Source organism: Phalacrocorax carbo, chromosome 6, assembly GCF_963921805.1.
Source record: "Phalacrocorax carbo chromosome 6, bPhaCar2.1, whole genome shotgun sequence".
NCBI lineage: Eukaryota > Metazoa > Chordata > Aves > Suliformes > Phalacrocoracidae > Phalacrocorax > Phalacrocorax carbo.
This window is the reverse complement of record NC_087518.1, coordinates 58,822,512-58,838,552: the sequence shown is the minus strand read 5'-3', so window position 1 is coordinate 58,838,552 and position 16,041 is coordinate 58,822,512. Positions and strand designations below refer to the sequence as shown.

At 38.1% G+C, this 16,041-nt stretch overlaps 1 protein-coding gene across 2 annotated transcripts in view; it reads left to right on the top strand.

Moving 5' to 3' along the window:
- BCAR3 (BCAR3 adaptor protein, NSP family member) overlaps positions 1 to 16,041 on the top strand; it is a 75,267-nt gene that overhangs the window by 24,789 nt on the left and 34,437 nt on the right. For both annotated transcript variants that reach the window (XM_064455523.1, XM_064455522.1), the window contains exon 3: positions 13,242 to 13,281. In XM_064455523.1, the coding sequence (XP_064311593.1) occupies positions 13,242 to 13,281 (40 nt within the window). The remainder of the gene's footprint in view (positions 1 to 13,241; positions 13,282 to 16,041) is intronic.

The following is a 16,041-nucleotide window of genomic DNA, read 5'->3' as shown; positions in this document are numbered from 1 at the left end:
GTAGAGTCTCTTGGAAGTAATTAAATGGCCAAAGTTAGAAGTTGCTGAGCTCTTGAAAGTCTTCAAAAGTTAGTTTTATTGGCTAAAATAAAGTAGCTAAAATAAATGAAAGTTCTTTGCTTTCAAGAGAGAATTATTTTTTAGCCTGTAAAACTGTAAAGCTGCTTGTGTGTAATATTCTTTATCTGATGTTGACAATTAAACCTAAATAAAGCACAACTGGAATATTTTTTTTGTCACCTGGTCCATGGGTGAGCTTTGTTTAACTAGCTTTATACTATGATACCTTTATTTAAAAGAAAAATTGTTCAAATGCGTTTCTGTTGCTAGAACCTGTTGGTTTTTTTTAGCCTGCGTCTTGCGGCTGCCATCAGGAAACCCAGAATTTCCAAGCTCTTTGTAAAGTTTCACGCTTGTGTGGATGAAGAAGGGGGTCAGCCTAGACATCTTTCTTGCTCGTCTTACTGAGGCCAAGAGTACCTGGCTGTATTTGCTGTATCAAATGCTTCATTTCACTGTGCTGAACGCTCGTGGTCCTGTGCAGTTATCTTGACTAGTATCTCCTCCAAGGAAGTAGAATAATTCTTGTTTTCCCTATTCTAGTGTTTTGGGAAGGGTAAATGTTTCTTCCCCCCCCGCCCTCAATACTCTCCCAGTTTTCACAGGCAATGCTAGCTCAATTATTTGCATAATTTTAGACTATAGAACTTATAAGGCATATTTCAAATAAATGAATATTGGAAATGTCAAACTCACTTCAATTTTTCTGTGACCGAGCACATCACAAGTCTGCAGTCCTTATTAGGAAGATTTGTCATGTACATATATTTGGGCAAAAATCAGAGAGATGATGAGTCACAACCTCGTGTTGTTAAAAGCACAAACTTGAACTTACAAAGGATTAACAGAAGAAATGGTGTCATTTGGAACTACTTGTGCACTTGGATGATTATGGTTCTGCCTGACTGACATTCCACTTTTAACAGACTTGTGGCATTTTCATGCTTTTTCATTAATGCAGCCAAATATCCCTCAGGTGAACAAGACCTAAAACCAGTGCAGAACTAGCACAATTAGAGCAAGTTTGAACGTAGTGATGAAGGCAGCTGTCAAACACCTCTTTCGACATTCTACACCATTGCAGTTGGATGTCAATAGTACCCGTGTAGTTTTGGATTAAGGTAGTTGTTGTCTCTGTGGGTCTGGTACTGGCTCTGATATGAATATACTTAAATGTTTCCTTAACGTAGAAGTATAGTGGATTTCTGAGGGGTATTGAGAGGATGGAATGGAGCAAAGACACCTGCAAAGAATCTCTTGCAAATATTCCACAGCAAAAGTGGATTCCAGTATTGATACTGTGCTCTCTGTTTCATGAGGCAGTGTGGTTTGCAATGATCACAGAACAAGTAATTGCTTCTTGGATTGTCTGGCAGCTGACAGCTATACTATTCTGTGTTCCTAACCTTCCTAATAAAATAAATATCTAACAAACAGTTTCATAAACACTAACAGAGTCTGATTCGAAAAGACATGTTTCTCATACAAGGCTTATGTTTTGTTTGAACCTCAGTAGGGCTGCATCTATACTATCCATTATTGTTAAGCCAATCCACATAGGAGGGAAAGAAGGAGAAAGAGAAGCACGAGACACATCGTGAAGGTCTTTCCTCCAGTTGAGGTTTTGAACTGAAATTAGTGCTTTTACAAGACACATAAAAATCCATTCCATAGTTATAAGTGTTGCTCCATGTAATCTTCAGTACTTAGTATAGAATAGGCATCAGCAAAGGCTGTTACCGTGGTTAGGATATTCATAGTGTTCCTTCTTGTGCGGATTCTCTGACTAATAAATTTTGAACCTCGTGACACAGTCTTCCTCTTAGCAAGTTGTCACTGAGGAAGTAATTTCCTGTGCTGCCTCTAGACACTTATTTTTTGAAATTGTAAGAAAGAAATAAATTTTTGATACCCCACTGTCAAACAGGTCATTAGTTCCAAAGTTGTGGGGAGAAAAATAATGCAAGTGGTATGATTGTTTCAACATTGTTTTCTTAGAGAATTAGACAGATAAAGCTGTGATCTTCACAATCACTTTAAAGCACAATGAAGGAAAGAAAAAACGTACAACTTTCTCAATACCGGTAATTAGTCTGTTGCCTGAATAACGGGAGAAAACCCCAGCCTGTATTCCTGTTGAAACAAACAAGCTGTGCAGCAAAATTAAGTGAAATTTGGTTTAATAACAGCTCTGGTGTGAAACTGTGAACTGTCAAGAGGCCAGAAATAAGATCCAAATTAGCACCAAGTTGGCATTGTTTTGTGGTTTTTTTTTTTTCTCTTCAAGATGCTTTGAAGGAATTTAATACAAATTTCCAGACAGATCATCTACCACAGTAGTAAAATTAAAGCTGCACACAATTTCTTATGAAAAAAATTATTAATTTTTATGTAGTTTGTAGAGTAATGTGCCTGGTTAAAGACCTTAGTGTTTCATGTGTGTCCAACTCAGACTTTTTAGTACAGGCACTTGACTGATAAAAGTATGTGTATGAGAAATTTTGCATCTGATGGAAAGAAAGATGAGTTAATATTGTCCTTGCCCTGTATGTATAGTATAGGACTCTTCAAAGAGTAGAGCTTTGGATATTTTAGGAGAGACTGTATGGTCACACACTGACATTAAATCACTGTCTTCCCTCTGCTGAGCCTTCCCCTAGGAAGTGTTGAAGCGCACCATCTGCCAGAAATGATTGCTCTAAGTTTTCATGCTAATTAAAGCCTTCAGAGTTGACATTAATTTACACTGGCTGTTTCCTGCTATACAGGATATTTGTGAATATATGCTGGTCTTATTCCTGTTTACTAGCTGTCTTTTCAGTGACCGTTTCACCATTTCATCTGTCCATGCTTGCAAAGACGATTTTTTTGTTCAAATTCCATTCTTTTTCTATACTGATGTTTCAAAAATAGTCACTGATAAACAGAAGGGCTATACTGTTGGAGCTGGCTTGGAATCAAAATACTTTGTACATTTCTCTAAATTGCATATAATGCCCTGGATGCTTTGTTGTATCACTGTTCATGAGAGGTTCTGGCCTACCAGCTGGACAGAATTAGATTCCGCCCCCATCTCTTTTAAAGCTTTACTTTCAACTGTCTATATTTAGAAGCGGAGTTGTAACTACAGAGCTATAATTTTAATCTTTTTTCCTTTTCTCCTGTCTTGATTGTGTGTTTTTAAGTCCTGTAAATTCCTGACTACATCTTGAATGTGATTGTAGCTACAACCCTACTTCTCTTTTTGTTGATGTGGCTGCAAACTGTACCTTTATGTAGGTAGGTAATGCATAACAGCTTCGTTTTACTCTACCAAAATCTCAGAGAAAAACTGTTCATATCCAACAATTTTTAATGTGGTTTAGGCAAAATAAGGGGGGGGGGGGAAGAAAAATTCAATCTGGTGGGTTTGGGAGGGCTGAGGGGCAGACTGTGATTAGCTTGGTTCTTCCACTGAGAAGATGGACAAACGAGTAGCTCGAATGTCTTCCAACGCTCACTGAACCCTATTGCAAAAGATGAAAATGTGGCAAATAATGTGTAAACTAAAAATGTATGTTATAGATTAAACCTAAGTATCTACATACAGATGCTAGGAATACACTTAGTTTCTGTAGTTCTGAAAGTATGATAGGTGTATCCAAGTGTATATTTAGCTAGACTTCAGACTCTTAGTTTGAGTACTGTCAGGAGACTTTTTCCCTCGTGGTTTTCTGTGTCAGCATTTTCCCCCCATTATTTCAGATAAAGTGCTATCATCTAGCATTGAACTTTCCATTGCTGCAGCAGAGGGTTATTCTGGAGTAGATTAGTTTATCTGGTCATTTAAGATGTTCTGTGCTCTTCAACATTTCTGATCTTCAAGGCTCTTCATGTTTAGCTGGGTGAGACTTGCATACTTGTCTCATGTTATGTAACTGTCCAGGAAAAAAAATAGAAATATGTTCTCGTACCACTGACATTAATAGGGTAACTTTATCAGCGTACAGTTAAGCAGACTCACTGTCTTCTGGAGGACCTTGTCCTTGGAGGGCAGTTTATCTGGAAGTTAGCAAGGTGTTAGTCTTGAGGTATAAAGCCATTAATGGTTGGATTCTGGGTTCCTAAAACTTTTCCTTTCCTTGTATTACCACAATAGATGAGACCTCCTGAGGTCCTTGAGTGGATAGTTGATTTATAAGGGAAAAGAGCTGGCAGGGCAGTACTGGTGAGAAACACACTATCCAGTGATTTGCTTCTTCCTTGACAGAATTTGCAGCCTGTTTTGCTTCTCCAGATGCTGCAAACTCTGTTTTGCTTTGGGTTCTGAGAATGTTCTGGGTCGGGTATTTAGACAGCATTTATTTTGTTCTAACTAGTGATTTTGAAAATGTTATTTGTTGGATAATTTTAGTTTGAATATATGTTACTTTTTTTTTTTTCTATGAATGCTGTGTATGTGCTTAGAGCATATGGATAGGCGTGCTTTGAAAGTTAAAATAAAAATAAAATTCTGTCAAGTTAAGATTTGAATACATCAAGTAAAATAAGTATTTTACATGTTTGCTGTGGGGTGAAAAGTAAATAATAACTGTTTGGGTTTATAGAACGCCATGTGGTTCTTCAGGTATGAAAATTTTTGCAAGATCAATAGGAAGAAAATCGATACCTTCGGTTCCCTTTAAATTTTAGGATAAGGTGGGGAGGGAATTTTTATAAAACCACAGAATTTTTAAAGTGAAAATAGTATGGTTTTGGTGTGATGCCTGAAACTTCCTCTTAGTGTGAGTTTTGTTTTCCAAAAAAAACCTGAACTAGGCTGTTTGTGGTTGTGTTTTTTAATAGGCGCAAGACAAGCGTGGTGAATTTAGGGCTACTGAGCATCTCATTGACTTCTTCTGTGAACTCACAAATGGTTCTTCAAAAGGAAGGATTCCTCAGATGTTCCCAGAGCTTCATTCTTTTTGTCCCAGAATTTCCTATTTTTTCCCTTGATCTGTCCTGTTCACGTATGCACATGCAAATCTGACCTCTTGCCGTCTCAGAGGTGGAGCAGAGCTACCCACTAAAGTGGTAAATGTTTGTGGTGAAAGGAACGCTCTGTTGTACAAGCAGAGAATAGCTAACATTCTCTGCTTACGTTCAATATCAAATCCTCTTATCCTTTAACTTTTGGGGGTCATTTCTGTTTTGGCTTGTCTGCCTTTCCAGCCCCTCTGTCCATTACTGGGGTCAGGTTCTTTTGTTGTAGAAGTTCTACTCAACATTTCATCCCTTTGTTCCTATTTGATGCTCACATCTGCTGTCTTTGCTTGCTCGACAGAGATCTGCAAAGCTTCACTTCTTGCTACTTTGGCTACAAGCAGCAATTAACAGAAACCTGCCCATGTGGGATCTTGGGGGAGGGAGATGAGGGGAACGGGACAAAATGCCTCAAAAAGAGAGACCATCTCTGCAGTATCAGAGATTAATTAAACCCCAGTACTATATGGGGTTGACACAGCTGTATCATTGTTTGAAATTAATTGTGGGATCTGGACCTTATTGTTAATGAATTACTTGCTAGGTAAACTTGGGCCCAAATTCCTCAAAGCCCAACCAAAATGAGTGTTAAGTTATTTAAAAAAAAAATCCTGAAAACCTCTGTCTTTTCAGGCCATTTTTTATTTGGGCAGAGGACAATGTATGTAGCGGAAAGTTTCTTGAATTACTCCTTCCATCACACCCAAAGCTCCTCTCTTGGCTCTGCTGGTTTTTGGTCTATTTTGTAAAGATTCTGGAGAGCCCTATTCACTTGTACCACGTACTGCATTGCTTCCTCAGCTTGCCCCCTGTCCACATGTGGCTATTTATTTTCCTTTCTGCCCCTTTTATGCTTTAAATAAAGATCCACTTTCCATGACTACTGTAGGGCATAACAGCAGTATGTTGGTACCTACGGCTAATCACCAAAAATCCTGCAGATAAATGTGAAAGTGACTGTTTTCAGTCCCTGAATGAAGACAGGTAGAAAGCATGTAGCAAAAAGGCAACTACAATTTTAAAATACCCTTTTTCTCACCTGCACTTAGGTGTTTGCTTCTAGTAAACGCTGTTCTTAATCAGGACAGTGACCATTTTAGAGGCCTTCTTTTTAAAAACACAGTAAATAGAAGAGGTTATGACAATATTGTACTAGGACAACAGCCCTTATATATTTAGATTATGATAGACCATTTCTCTATCACAAGTTTTACCAACTATATATATACTGCCAGGCACCTGTTAAACTGTCGCCTTTTGGGTGCACTACCATTTGTAGCTGCACTTCTTCCTTTCAGCAAGAAGTGTGTGTTTGTTAGCAAAAGATATCCTGCATTGCAATTTCTCCTATGCTGCAGTCCGATACGTATTTTTATGATAGGTTGTGAGATACCTGCTGGCTTCTGAAAGTATTATAGAAGCTGCAGTCAGTTCTTCACACCTTCTCTTCTTCCATACCCTTGTTATCTTTCTTAATACCTTAGAACTGCTTTGTTACACTTCACAATTTGTTGTTCTTAAAGGTATTTTCGGTCTTTCTGTTCCGTAGCTGAAAAAAAGTGGATTTTTCACGTCTGTTCTGGCAAGAAAATAATTTGACACTTCAGCATTTGAAGCATTTCAGCTACTACTGCAGAAGCCAGTTCACTTAGCACAGAAACATACAGACGTGTGAAATTAAAATCAAGTATCCCTGACATTTGCTAAACAGCCTCAGTAAAGGAACGGTTCTTCTACGCCCACTTTTTGCCACTTTTATGTGCTAAGGTTGCATGTTCTCAGAGTTGCGTTCGGAGCTTGTTGGAACTCACCAATGCAAACTTGTCAAAATACAGTCTTATTTTCATGATGGGAGGTGGGGAGGGGAGCTGAGTGACCGACTGTAATACAGGGTTATAAATTGCTGTTAGTTAGGAGGAAGCCAGTGAAATTGAGTAGATTATCTTCAGTGTAGTTAAATATCACATAGGAGGATATATTTCTAATGCTCACTTGCATATCCAGTGTAGAGAGGCGTTTGATGTAATGAGCTTCTCAAATTGGGTTTAAGGGAATAGACAGGGAGGACAGTTCTTCCTCCCACCATCGTCTTTTTCAGTATTAAGGCAAAGAATTAACTTTCCTATGCTTCAGTCCAAATAGACATCCCTGAAAGATGCATCAGCCAAGTGACAATCGTGCTTTGTCAATAAACCACTCCTAGATTTACATGAATTTCAAATGAATTGATGTATTCTGTGATTCTACTGAGTATTTGTCAGTTTTTGGGGAACGTGCATATTCATTTTGCAAGGTTAAGTTATTATATATAAAATATATATTTTATATATATATATATAATAACCGCGGCAACTAAAGCACTGGCTGTACAGAGTTGCCAGCTGAAGGTATAAGTTGACAGACAGTGGCACATCTGTAGAGAAGTTTGTACAAACAGCAGACGTTTTGGGTAAGCAATAGTCTTGCTGCCCAACCACTATTTTCACAACATTGTAACAGTCTTGGGAAGAGAAGATTTAAGAAGGGCTTTGAAGAATAGAGTTTTGGCTCTGGGAGTCCAAAATGTTAATGAAAAGAAAGGAAAAAGAATGCGGGTGCCTAGTCTGAGCTTTTGAACGGGTTGTAAAGACCAGTACTGTACATGGTGCAGAAGTAGGAATTGATTTGGAAACTTTAGAAAAATGGGGTAGATTTCCTCCTGTGATAGTTAAAAATGGAGCAAGTGGGAAGATGCAGTATATTGAAGTGGTAAAAGTAAATGGCTGAAACATCTGTGTAGGGGCATTCTGAACAAATACAAATGAGTTGAGATTTCATTTAATTTGGAGAAAAGTACATTGTATCGTTTCTTGAGTTTTAATTACTGAAGAATCTCTACTGTTCTTGTGTGAACTGCAGGTCATTACACAGTTAGTCATGGCAGTTTGCACTTGTTTCCACTGGTGTTTGAATGAGTCATGTCCATGGTGTTGTGCAGCTGTAGACAGAAGGGTGGAATGGCCTTAGGAATGTAGTAGGAGTGTGCGTGTGAAGCAGGAGCTGCTGGCGGATAAAATCACTGGGTCTTTTACTCCAGTTTACAGTACAAATAACATCAGTCTGCAGTACATATACCTAAACACAGTATGTCTAGCATGCTCAAACTTGCACCTTCATACTTTAGTAGTAGTGTATTTCATTAATCTACATAGATGGAGAGATTTCAAAGACACAAATTGAGGAAGGCATTTGATCCCATCTGGTCTCTTTATAGCCGTTCTCTCTGTGTAAGCAGCCATGCAGCTTGGTACATTTTCAGTTTCTTGGCCTCCCTTTGAGCTTGTGTTGTCTTCACTCTGATTTGGTGTTGGCACTATTGAGAACATTGTTCTTCTCAGGATCACTCTTTCAACATAGTAGAAAGGAGATGCTTTTGAAAATGTCCCCAACAAAGGTCACTTCAAAATAAATAAACAAACATACTTTCATACATCAAGTACTGGCAATGGGTCCTAATGTTTTTCCCACAAGTACATTTATAAACGTGTGGAGTAGCGCAAAGCTGCTTCAGGGCCAGTCAGCAGCTCCCATCGCTGTAAGAATATCTGTATGATAGTTGAATGATGGTGAGAATTTGGGCATCTCTGATAATACTCTTGTGTCTATGCTGAAATTTTGTTACAGTTATCACAACTAATTTATAATTGTGAGTGATATGTCTGTGAAGACGCCAGAGGCCTGGAGAAAGCAGATGCTTATTATGACTTAGTCTGTCAAGGTCTGTATGTTGCAGGATTCTTTTACGGCATCAATGATGAGAGGAGGTAACGTACAATTGTTAGCAGAAAGATGGAGTTTTTCATAGAATCAACAGCTAAAGATTCCAGGATATCTGCCTAAAGGTTCTTTATTGAAGCAGTCCTATAGAGAGCTTTTGCACAAACCTCGGAGTCTGGAAAAAAAAAAAAGACTGACAGTGAGTTACTGAGATTCTGGCTGTTCTGCACCCATTGAACCAAATAATTTTTGTTGTGGTTGAACTTCAGGATTCGGCTTTTCAGTTGTAGCATTGATTATAGGTACATAATAATTTTATCAAATATTTTTATGAGTGACTAGTTACTCAGACTTCAGTGTTTTCTTTATTGGATTTTCATATTTGGTTGCTCATTGTCTTCAAGTCAATGCAGGATTTGAAGTTGGCAGTTTGGTAGTATTTAGTTTGTCATACCGGAAGTACAGGTTGACAACTTCAAAAGGCATTTTTTTTAATTCTTCCCACACATTTGGCCATTTCGCTGACATTTAGAATGTTGGGAAGTGGAAGAATAGCATCCAGTAACATCTGATTTCTGTTCCCTTTTGTCATCTCAGTCAGCTTTAGCTGTATCTTGAAGGAGTCTACACGTAATGCTAATCCCTGTTTTCTGAGGTTATGTTGGTTCTCCCAGGGTTCAAAGGTGTCAGTACTTGCTCATAGACAGTCACTTCCGACCAGTATGACACCAATCTCTTTGTTGTTGCAACAGGTTTTATTTTGGGGGAAGAAGACGGGAAGCAAAGGAGCAGCTCCACTTTTTCTGTTATCTTTTTGTGGGGTTGCTGGAGCTCCATGCCTGACTTTGAAGCTCTGTGTATTTTCTTGGCAATATCAGTAAGAAACACATACATTAAAAAAGCCCATAATTCTAATAAGAATCTTGTAGCTGGACTGAAAAGAAATTGAAATAATTTCCAAGGACTAGTAGGGAGAGATTAAAGGGTTACAAGTCTGCAAGATCAGCCAGCAGAGAGGAAAGTGTTGTCAGATGTCAGTAGGGATGCTCTAGAAAGAATGTGCTTCTGGCTAAGACAGCCTCAGGATGGTGAAGGTTAAGAAGATAGATTGTGATGACTAACTGCTTTCTTTTAGTGATGAATTATTACTGGAGGAATGTTTATGCTACTACAGTTTCCACACAGACCTTATGCCTGTGGAGGAGGGTCAACAGAGGGCTTTACACTATGGAGAATGGCTTAATTACATGTATCAAGTCAGGCGTGTCGTGTGTCGTCCCACCCCGATAAACAAAGAAATGCTGGAAGGGGATTTTGTTTTGTCATGAAATGAGGTGATAGTCTGGCAGCAATGGGAATACTCCAAATGGATGTGGGAGTATGTTTGCATCCCTTAAATTCTTTTCTGTGATAGAACTTTAAAAGAGCATGAAATCAATACTGTGTATCCTACTGCAGCCCTTACCCTTAGCTTGAGGTGTTCTGAAAACTTCCCTATTCCAGGTGATATCTTTCTGCATTAAATGTGGGTTTTTTCTGAACTGAAGTAGGGCTTATCTGACTACTGAGAAGCCAAAAAGCATACTAAAACCTGATCTGTGAACCCACAGTTAACACAGCAATGGTTGACTTATGTGCAGACTCTAATACATACGTATCGTAGGTAAACAGATGCAAATGAACACAACTGTAAAGTCAAACTTAATATGAAGATAAACGTTAACATTACTTGAATGTAATAAAATCTGATGAAAGATTAAGAGCTTAATATTACTGCAGCAAACCTTCAGTTGAATTGTTTTGAGAGATGGCAGAGTCTGCAAGTCCTTTTCATCTGATCTGGAAGTTACCTGAAAGTATTAATTTTTTTCTGTGGATCATCTAATACAAGAAGTGAGATTATGGGTTCACCATTTTTATTTTAATTCTTTGAGAGAGAAAATGGAGAGGAAAATAAATGCTTTGTATTCTTAGATTCCTGATATTATAGATTTCCTTTGCTGGAAGCATACGGCATAAAAGAGCACATCATCATCATGAGTTAGTTTTGTGATTTAGTTATTTGGATAGTTCCTAGTTATTTGGGCTACCTCCTTAATCTGTTTTTCTGCATATAATGTGGCAGTATTATGGAGGAATCAAACGACAGGAAAATGCAGTAGTTAATCTTTACTGTTAGTTACTATACAGCAGTTACCATTCCTTGGAAATAACTTCAAAAAATTTGCTCAAAGATGAAGACTTAGGCAGTAAAGGAAGATAGGGCAGGAGGGGTCGATCTGGTAGGAGAAAGGTATTTGAGGTGAATGGGGCTACAACATAAATCTTTATGTATAACCTGCGCTTGTGGCGAATTTCAGGGTTTCCTACATTTTGTCATGCAGCTCCCTACCAGGTTAACTATTATAGTACTTGTGAAGAGATTTGTTACACCACGCATTTTGTAAAGCCAAAATTTTCAAACCACTTTTGTCATGTGGATGATGAAGGAAATGTAGGTCACTTTTCCCCCCGTCCTCTGGTTTTCCTGCTTTACATAGCAGTAATCAGACTGTTTTGTCTTAAAGCTTTTATACCTCTTTAATTTTGCTTTGGCTTGGTCTGTCCTAAAGACCTTTTGTCTTGTACCTGACAGTGGGAACAGCAGAGTCTGTAGCAAGGCTAGTCTGCAGGAGTGGAGTTTGTAAATGCAGACTGTAACAAAATGTTCTCACTGGCGAAGTAGGCAAGCAAAACAGTTGTTAGCCTTATTGCTCAGGTTCGTTCTTTTGGACTGTGTTGCATATACAGTGCTGGTAGACCCTTTGTCTGGAAAGATTCCACGGGCAAGCAAAGAACTAAACTGCACGGTTTTTCAGAAGCATTTGGTACTGGCACAACTTCCCACAGATCATTTGAATATGAGAAGAGTTCAGCCATGCTTAATGACTTCACTGAACTGATTAAGAAAGGGATTTTTTTTCCCCAGTCAAACTGTAAAGTGTTGAGAAAGGAGACCTTTTTCCTGTTTAGAAACTTCCTTTTTCTTTTTTCTCTGTGCTTCACCCATTTTTTTCTGATATGCTTGTATGTATTTCATGTGCATACTGTTACCAAGCTGCCCCTTTTTTGTATACTGCCTACGAAAGAGTTTCAAATGGTCCAAATTCCATATCCATTGAATTTGGCAGCATTGTTGTTATTTTTTAAACTAAGCTGGGAATGGAACTTGGCCCTTGATGAATATTGGGATAATGTGAAGCAGTAAGGCATGACACAGCCTGAGCAGCTCAGTATCGTCACTTATGGGCAGCGCTAAGAAGTGGGAGGGCTCTGTTTTGCCTCTGTAGGTATTCTGGATTAAAAATTGTTAGGGAACCAGACTAAAAACTGAGTATAAAATAATAACTTAGTTTCAGGTGATATCCAGTTATGTTCAAAACAACACAGGGAGTTCAGAGACTGTATTCTGGGTTGGTTGATTCCAGTGTAATCCAATTCCTGAAGCTGTTTATTAGGTTTCTGGTGTTACATCATCATAACAACTTTCAGCAAAGAGGATTCTTTTTCTAATATGTCATCGCAAGTTCTGTAGAAAGCATCCAATCGTGTGCTGCAAACTGTGTTAGCCTGCTAGTTCTCAACCAAAAACAAATATACAAAAACCTTTGAAAATATATGTTTATTTTTAATTATTGTTTTGGAAGGAGCTGTAACTGATCACAAGGCTCTTCACTTAGGCTTCTGTGCCCTTTGCCATCTGTATGTATAGAAGACCTGCAAAGAGATCTTTTCTTTCTAAAATAGGGCAATGACTTGATTATCTGGCTTTCAGATAACTGTAATGTTGAAATTTTTATAATTTTGAGAGCTTTTTAAAAGAGTACAAGAACCATGTTTATTTTTCCAAATGTAAAATAAAACATTCTACTATTGCAAATCTATGAATTCTTTGCTTTGTTTATATAACAAGTGAATGTTTTACTTTCTATTTTCTTGTGTTAGCAATGTCCTCTCAATGCTATCAGTAAGAGTAGCTTAAACGGGAAAACATACAAGCAAAGAAATAAATTTGGAAGCCATTGGGAGAGCTCTCAAATTTATTTCAAATGTTTTAGGTGGTATTTTCAGACATCTGTTGAAATGTCAAGATTGGTTTTGCTTTGCTTAAAACTCTATAATTAATTTTATTTCCCAAATTAATTACTAGTGGCTTCACTACCTGACCTTCTGTAAGAAATTAGTGATTTATATGTTTGTTAAAAGTTAGATAGCATAGGCCATCTAGCTCTAACACACAGCTTTTAATAAGGATTTTACCATGACCTAATAGCCTATTGCTTATGTGAATGCATCTCTTCAGTGTGAGATTATATTTGGACTCACCATTTGACTTTTTGTTTTTGTGTCCTTTCTTCCTCCCTCCTTGCTCCATTTTCGTCCAGAGATCAGAATATTCTGGATCCTGCTTTGGAATATGTTAAGGTAAGGTACCATTTCCTACCCTCAAAATATTTTACTGGGTATGTAACCATTACTGCCAGAGCATTTACAGTCATTTGCAGTTAAATAGTGCTTCTATCTTCTGCTAGAGAAAAACTAATTATATATGTCTGACTGTTTTCTGTATGCCTCAGTGAAATACTTGTGGGCATTGTGCTTTGGGGCTAGGTCACATTTTCATATTTGGGCCTCTTGTCAGTTACATGGTGACTACCTATGATCTTGCCTTTGTTAACAGATTGAAAGAATCCATATTTCTTGCTTATGGATTTCTGGGGAAGTAAAGGAACACATCTGAAAAGATCATAGAAATGTCAGATTTAGCAATATACTTACTAACATTACAGTTAAAAATGAATTTCTGGCCTGAAAACTAACTGGAATCCTGGCAAAATTGTACGTTCTGCTTTCCTTTTGTGTAAGACCGGAGTGCTGAAAAAATATACAAATGTGTGTTTTGTTAGAGTAAATAAAAAATACTCTGGAGCATTCATAAATTTTATCCAAAAGTCAGTCCTGGATTTGCAATGTAAAACTTTGGAAGAAACTTTAGGGATGTGATTCTGTACCGAGGGTCTCTTGCAATGCAGTAATTTCCTCTGAATTAGTACTTTTCAACACGTTTCATTTAAGCGAATAGCATTTCTCAGAACATTGAAAGAACCTGGCTTCTATGCCGTGTCTCTCAACAATGGGCTGCTTTAATTGTTGGGCTATGTTTCCTGTCTTTCAGAAGACCGTAATCTTCTGAGAGGCGTCTGATAAACATAAGTTATCCATGAATGTAGGATATTTGTGTAGCTATTCATGCAGGCAGCCTGAATTTCTCAGACACCTGAATTTCTGCTTCAGGTTACAGTTCAGGTGAGGAAGACACTGATGCTAGAATTCCCTCTGTGGGTGTTCATAGTTGAGGGAAATGGAGAGGTGCCCAGGTTAGGGTTCAGGCTGATTGAAGAAGTAAACTAGGAGAGTGTAATGCAGTGTTGAGAGGGGACTGCCAAAATGCTGAGAATTAATTTGCCTGAAAGGAAGGTCCTCTGCTGGACTCTCTACCTAGGATTGGGGTGAAGGTAGCAATTGTGGTTTGGAAGAAGAGAAGGGGAAGAGCAAAACGCGAAGGTCCATGGAAAAGGGGCTGCCAAAGGACTCTGAGGACTGCTGCTGGAATTCTGCTCTAAACAGTTAGCTCAGTGTTGCAGGGTCCCTGGCCTCAATCCCAGCCTAAAGCTTGGATATGGTAAAATAGCAGAGATGGAGAAAGCCAGGAGCCTTCTGAAGAGTACTGTAAGAAGAGGGGATGCCAACGGCAACAAAGTGGTGGACATGTTAATTGCTCTATTTAATTTACTGTGTATCTTGCACTATGCTGTACAGAGTATGTTGTACAGTTTTAATAATATGGCCAAGTAGAAAGGAGACGTTTCATGTGCCAATTCATCAATATGTGTGTCTTGTCTTGTTGCAGCAAGTTTTATATTATAAATGTGGTTTCTGATCTTTTCAACTTTTCTAGTAGAAGCTTGTCTTGGACTCTTGTCAATAGCAGTGGTGCTAAGCTTAGTTATTAAAACTTTGATGTTGGGGAGGAAGGCCTGGGGAAAAGAGACTTAGGAAGGAGAATACAAGGGTTACCATCCCCTTCTTTTCTCCTTCCTCTTTCAGTTTTTCCTGTCTGTATCCCTACCTTTACTGAACTGTGAGTTTGGTCCCCAGTTCAGTGGTATTATAACAGGAATTCTTGACAAGAAATCTTAAACTACAACTTTGAAAAATACACAGAAATTGCTTTCTAATAAATATAGCCTCCCCCAACATTTTTTGGCGGTAAAAGTCCAGATTACTAACAAAACTGATTCCAGAAATGTATTCTTATACAAAAAAAATTATCAGTAATGCCGAATAAAGGAGAACTCTCATCAAGAATTTCTTGATCGGTTTGACTGTAAAAAATGTGCCCGAATTCATTACAACAGGATCTTAGAATCCCCTTTGTTGGCATAAGCTTCAGCAAGTATGTGTTCATTGTCTTATATAACTTACCTTATGGTAACTATTATATTAATGTTAATAAATTTTCTAACTCCTTGAATAAATTATGTTGGCAGTGTTAAGTCAGGTATAAACTGCAGAACGCTGACATACTCAATTTACAAAGCTGAAAGAATAGATTTCTGTAGCAGCTCACTATACTGGTACCAGCATTGCCAGTTGCACAAGTCTGACATATAATGTGTGCATATTTAGTTTGAGCAAGCAGGGTTGGTGCCAGTTGGGTAGACTATGACAGATATTGCTTAAGTGGTGAAAAAATACCTTTAAATGAAGAAGAGATAGTAAGAGAAGAGGGAGAACACGAGTACTTTTAGGAATCCTATTTTGCTGATTCAGATACCAAAGTTCTGAGAGACAGAATATTTCCAATGGACAGGAAAATGTAGTTAGTATTGTCTCTAGGCAGAGAAGTATTGATTGACTGAAAACATACATAAACTTGAATATTAAGCATGCACGATGTATCAAGAGTACATAAAAACTAACACTAGAACAAGATAATTGTGCACAGAGTCTTGATATTCATTCTTGTTTCTCTCATCTTGCTGGTCAGACTGTAAAGAGAGGAGAGACTTTGGATTAATTTGCCTTACAAAAAATTGCATTATCTTGAAAGTAGTACATAGCACCGTATTAGGGTAGTCTGGCTGCTGCCTACCCAAGAGTTACGGTCCCAAGCAGAGTGTA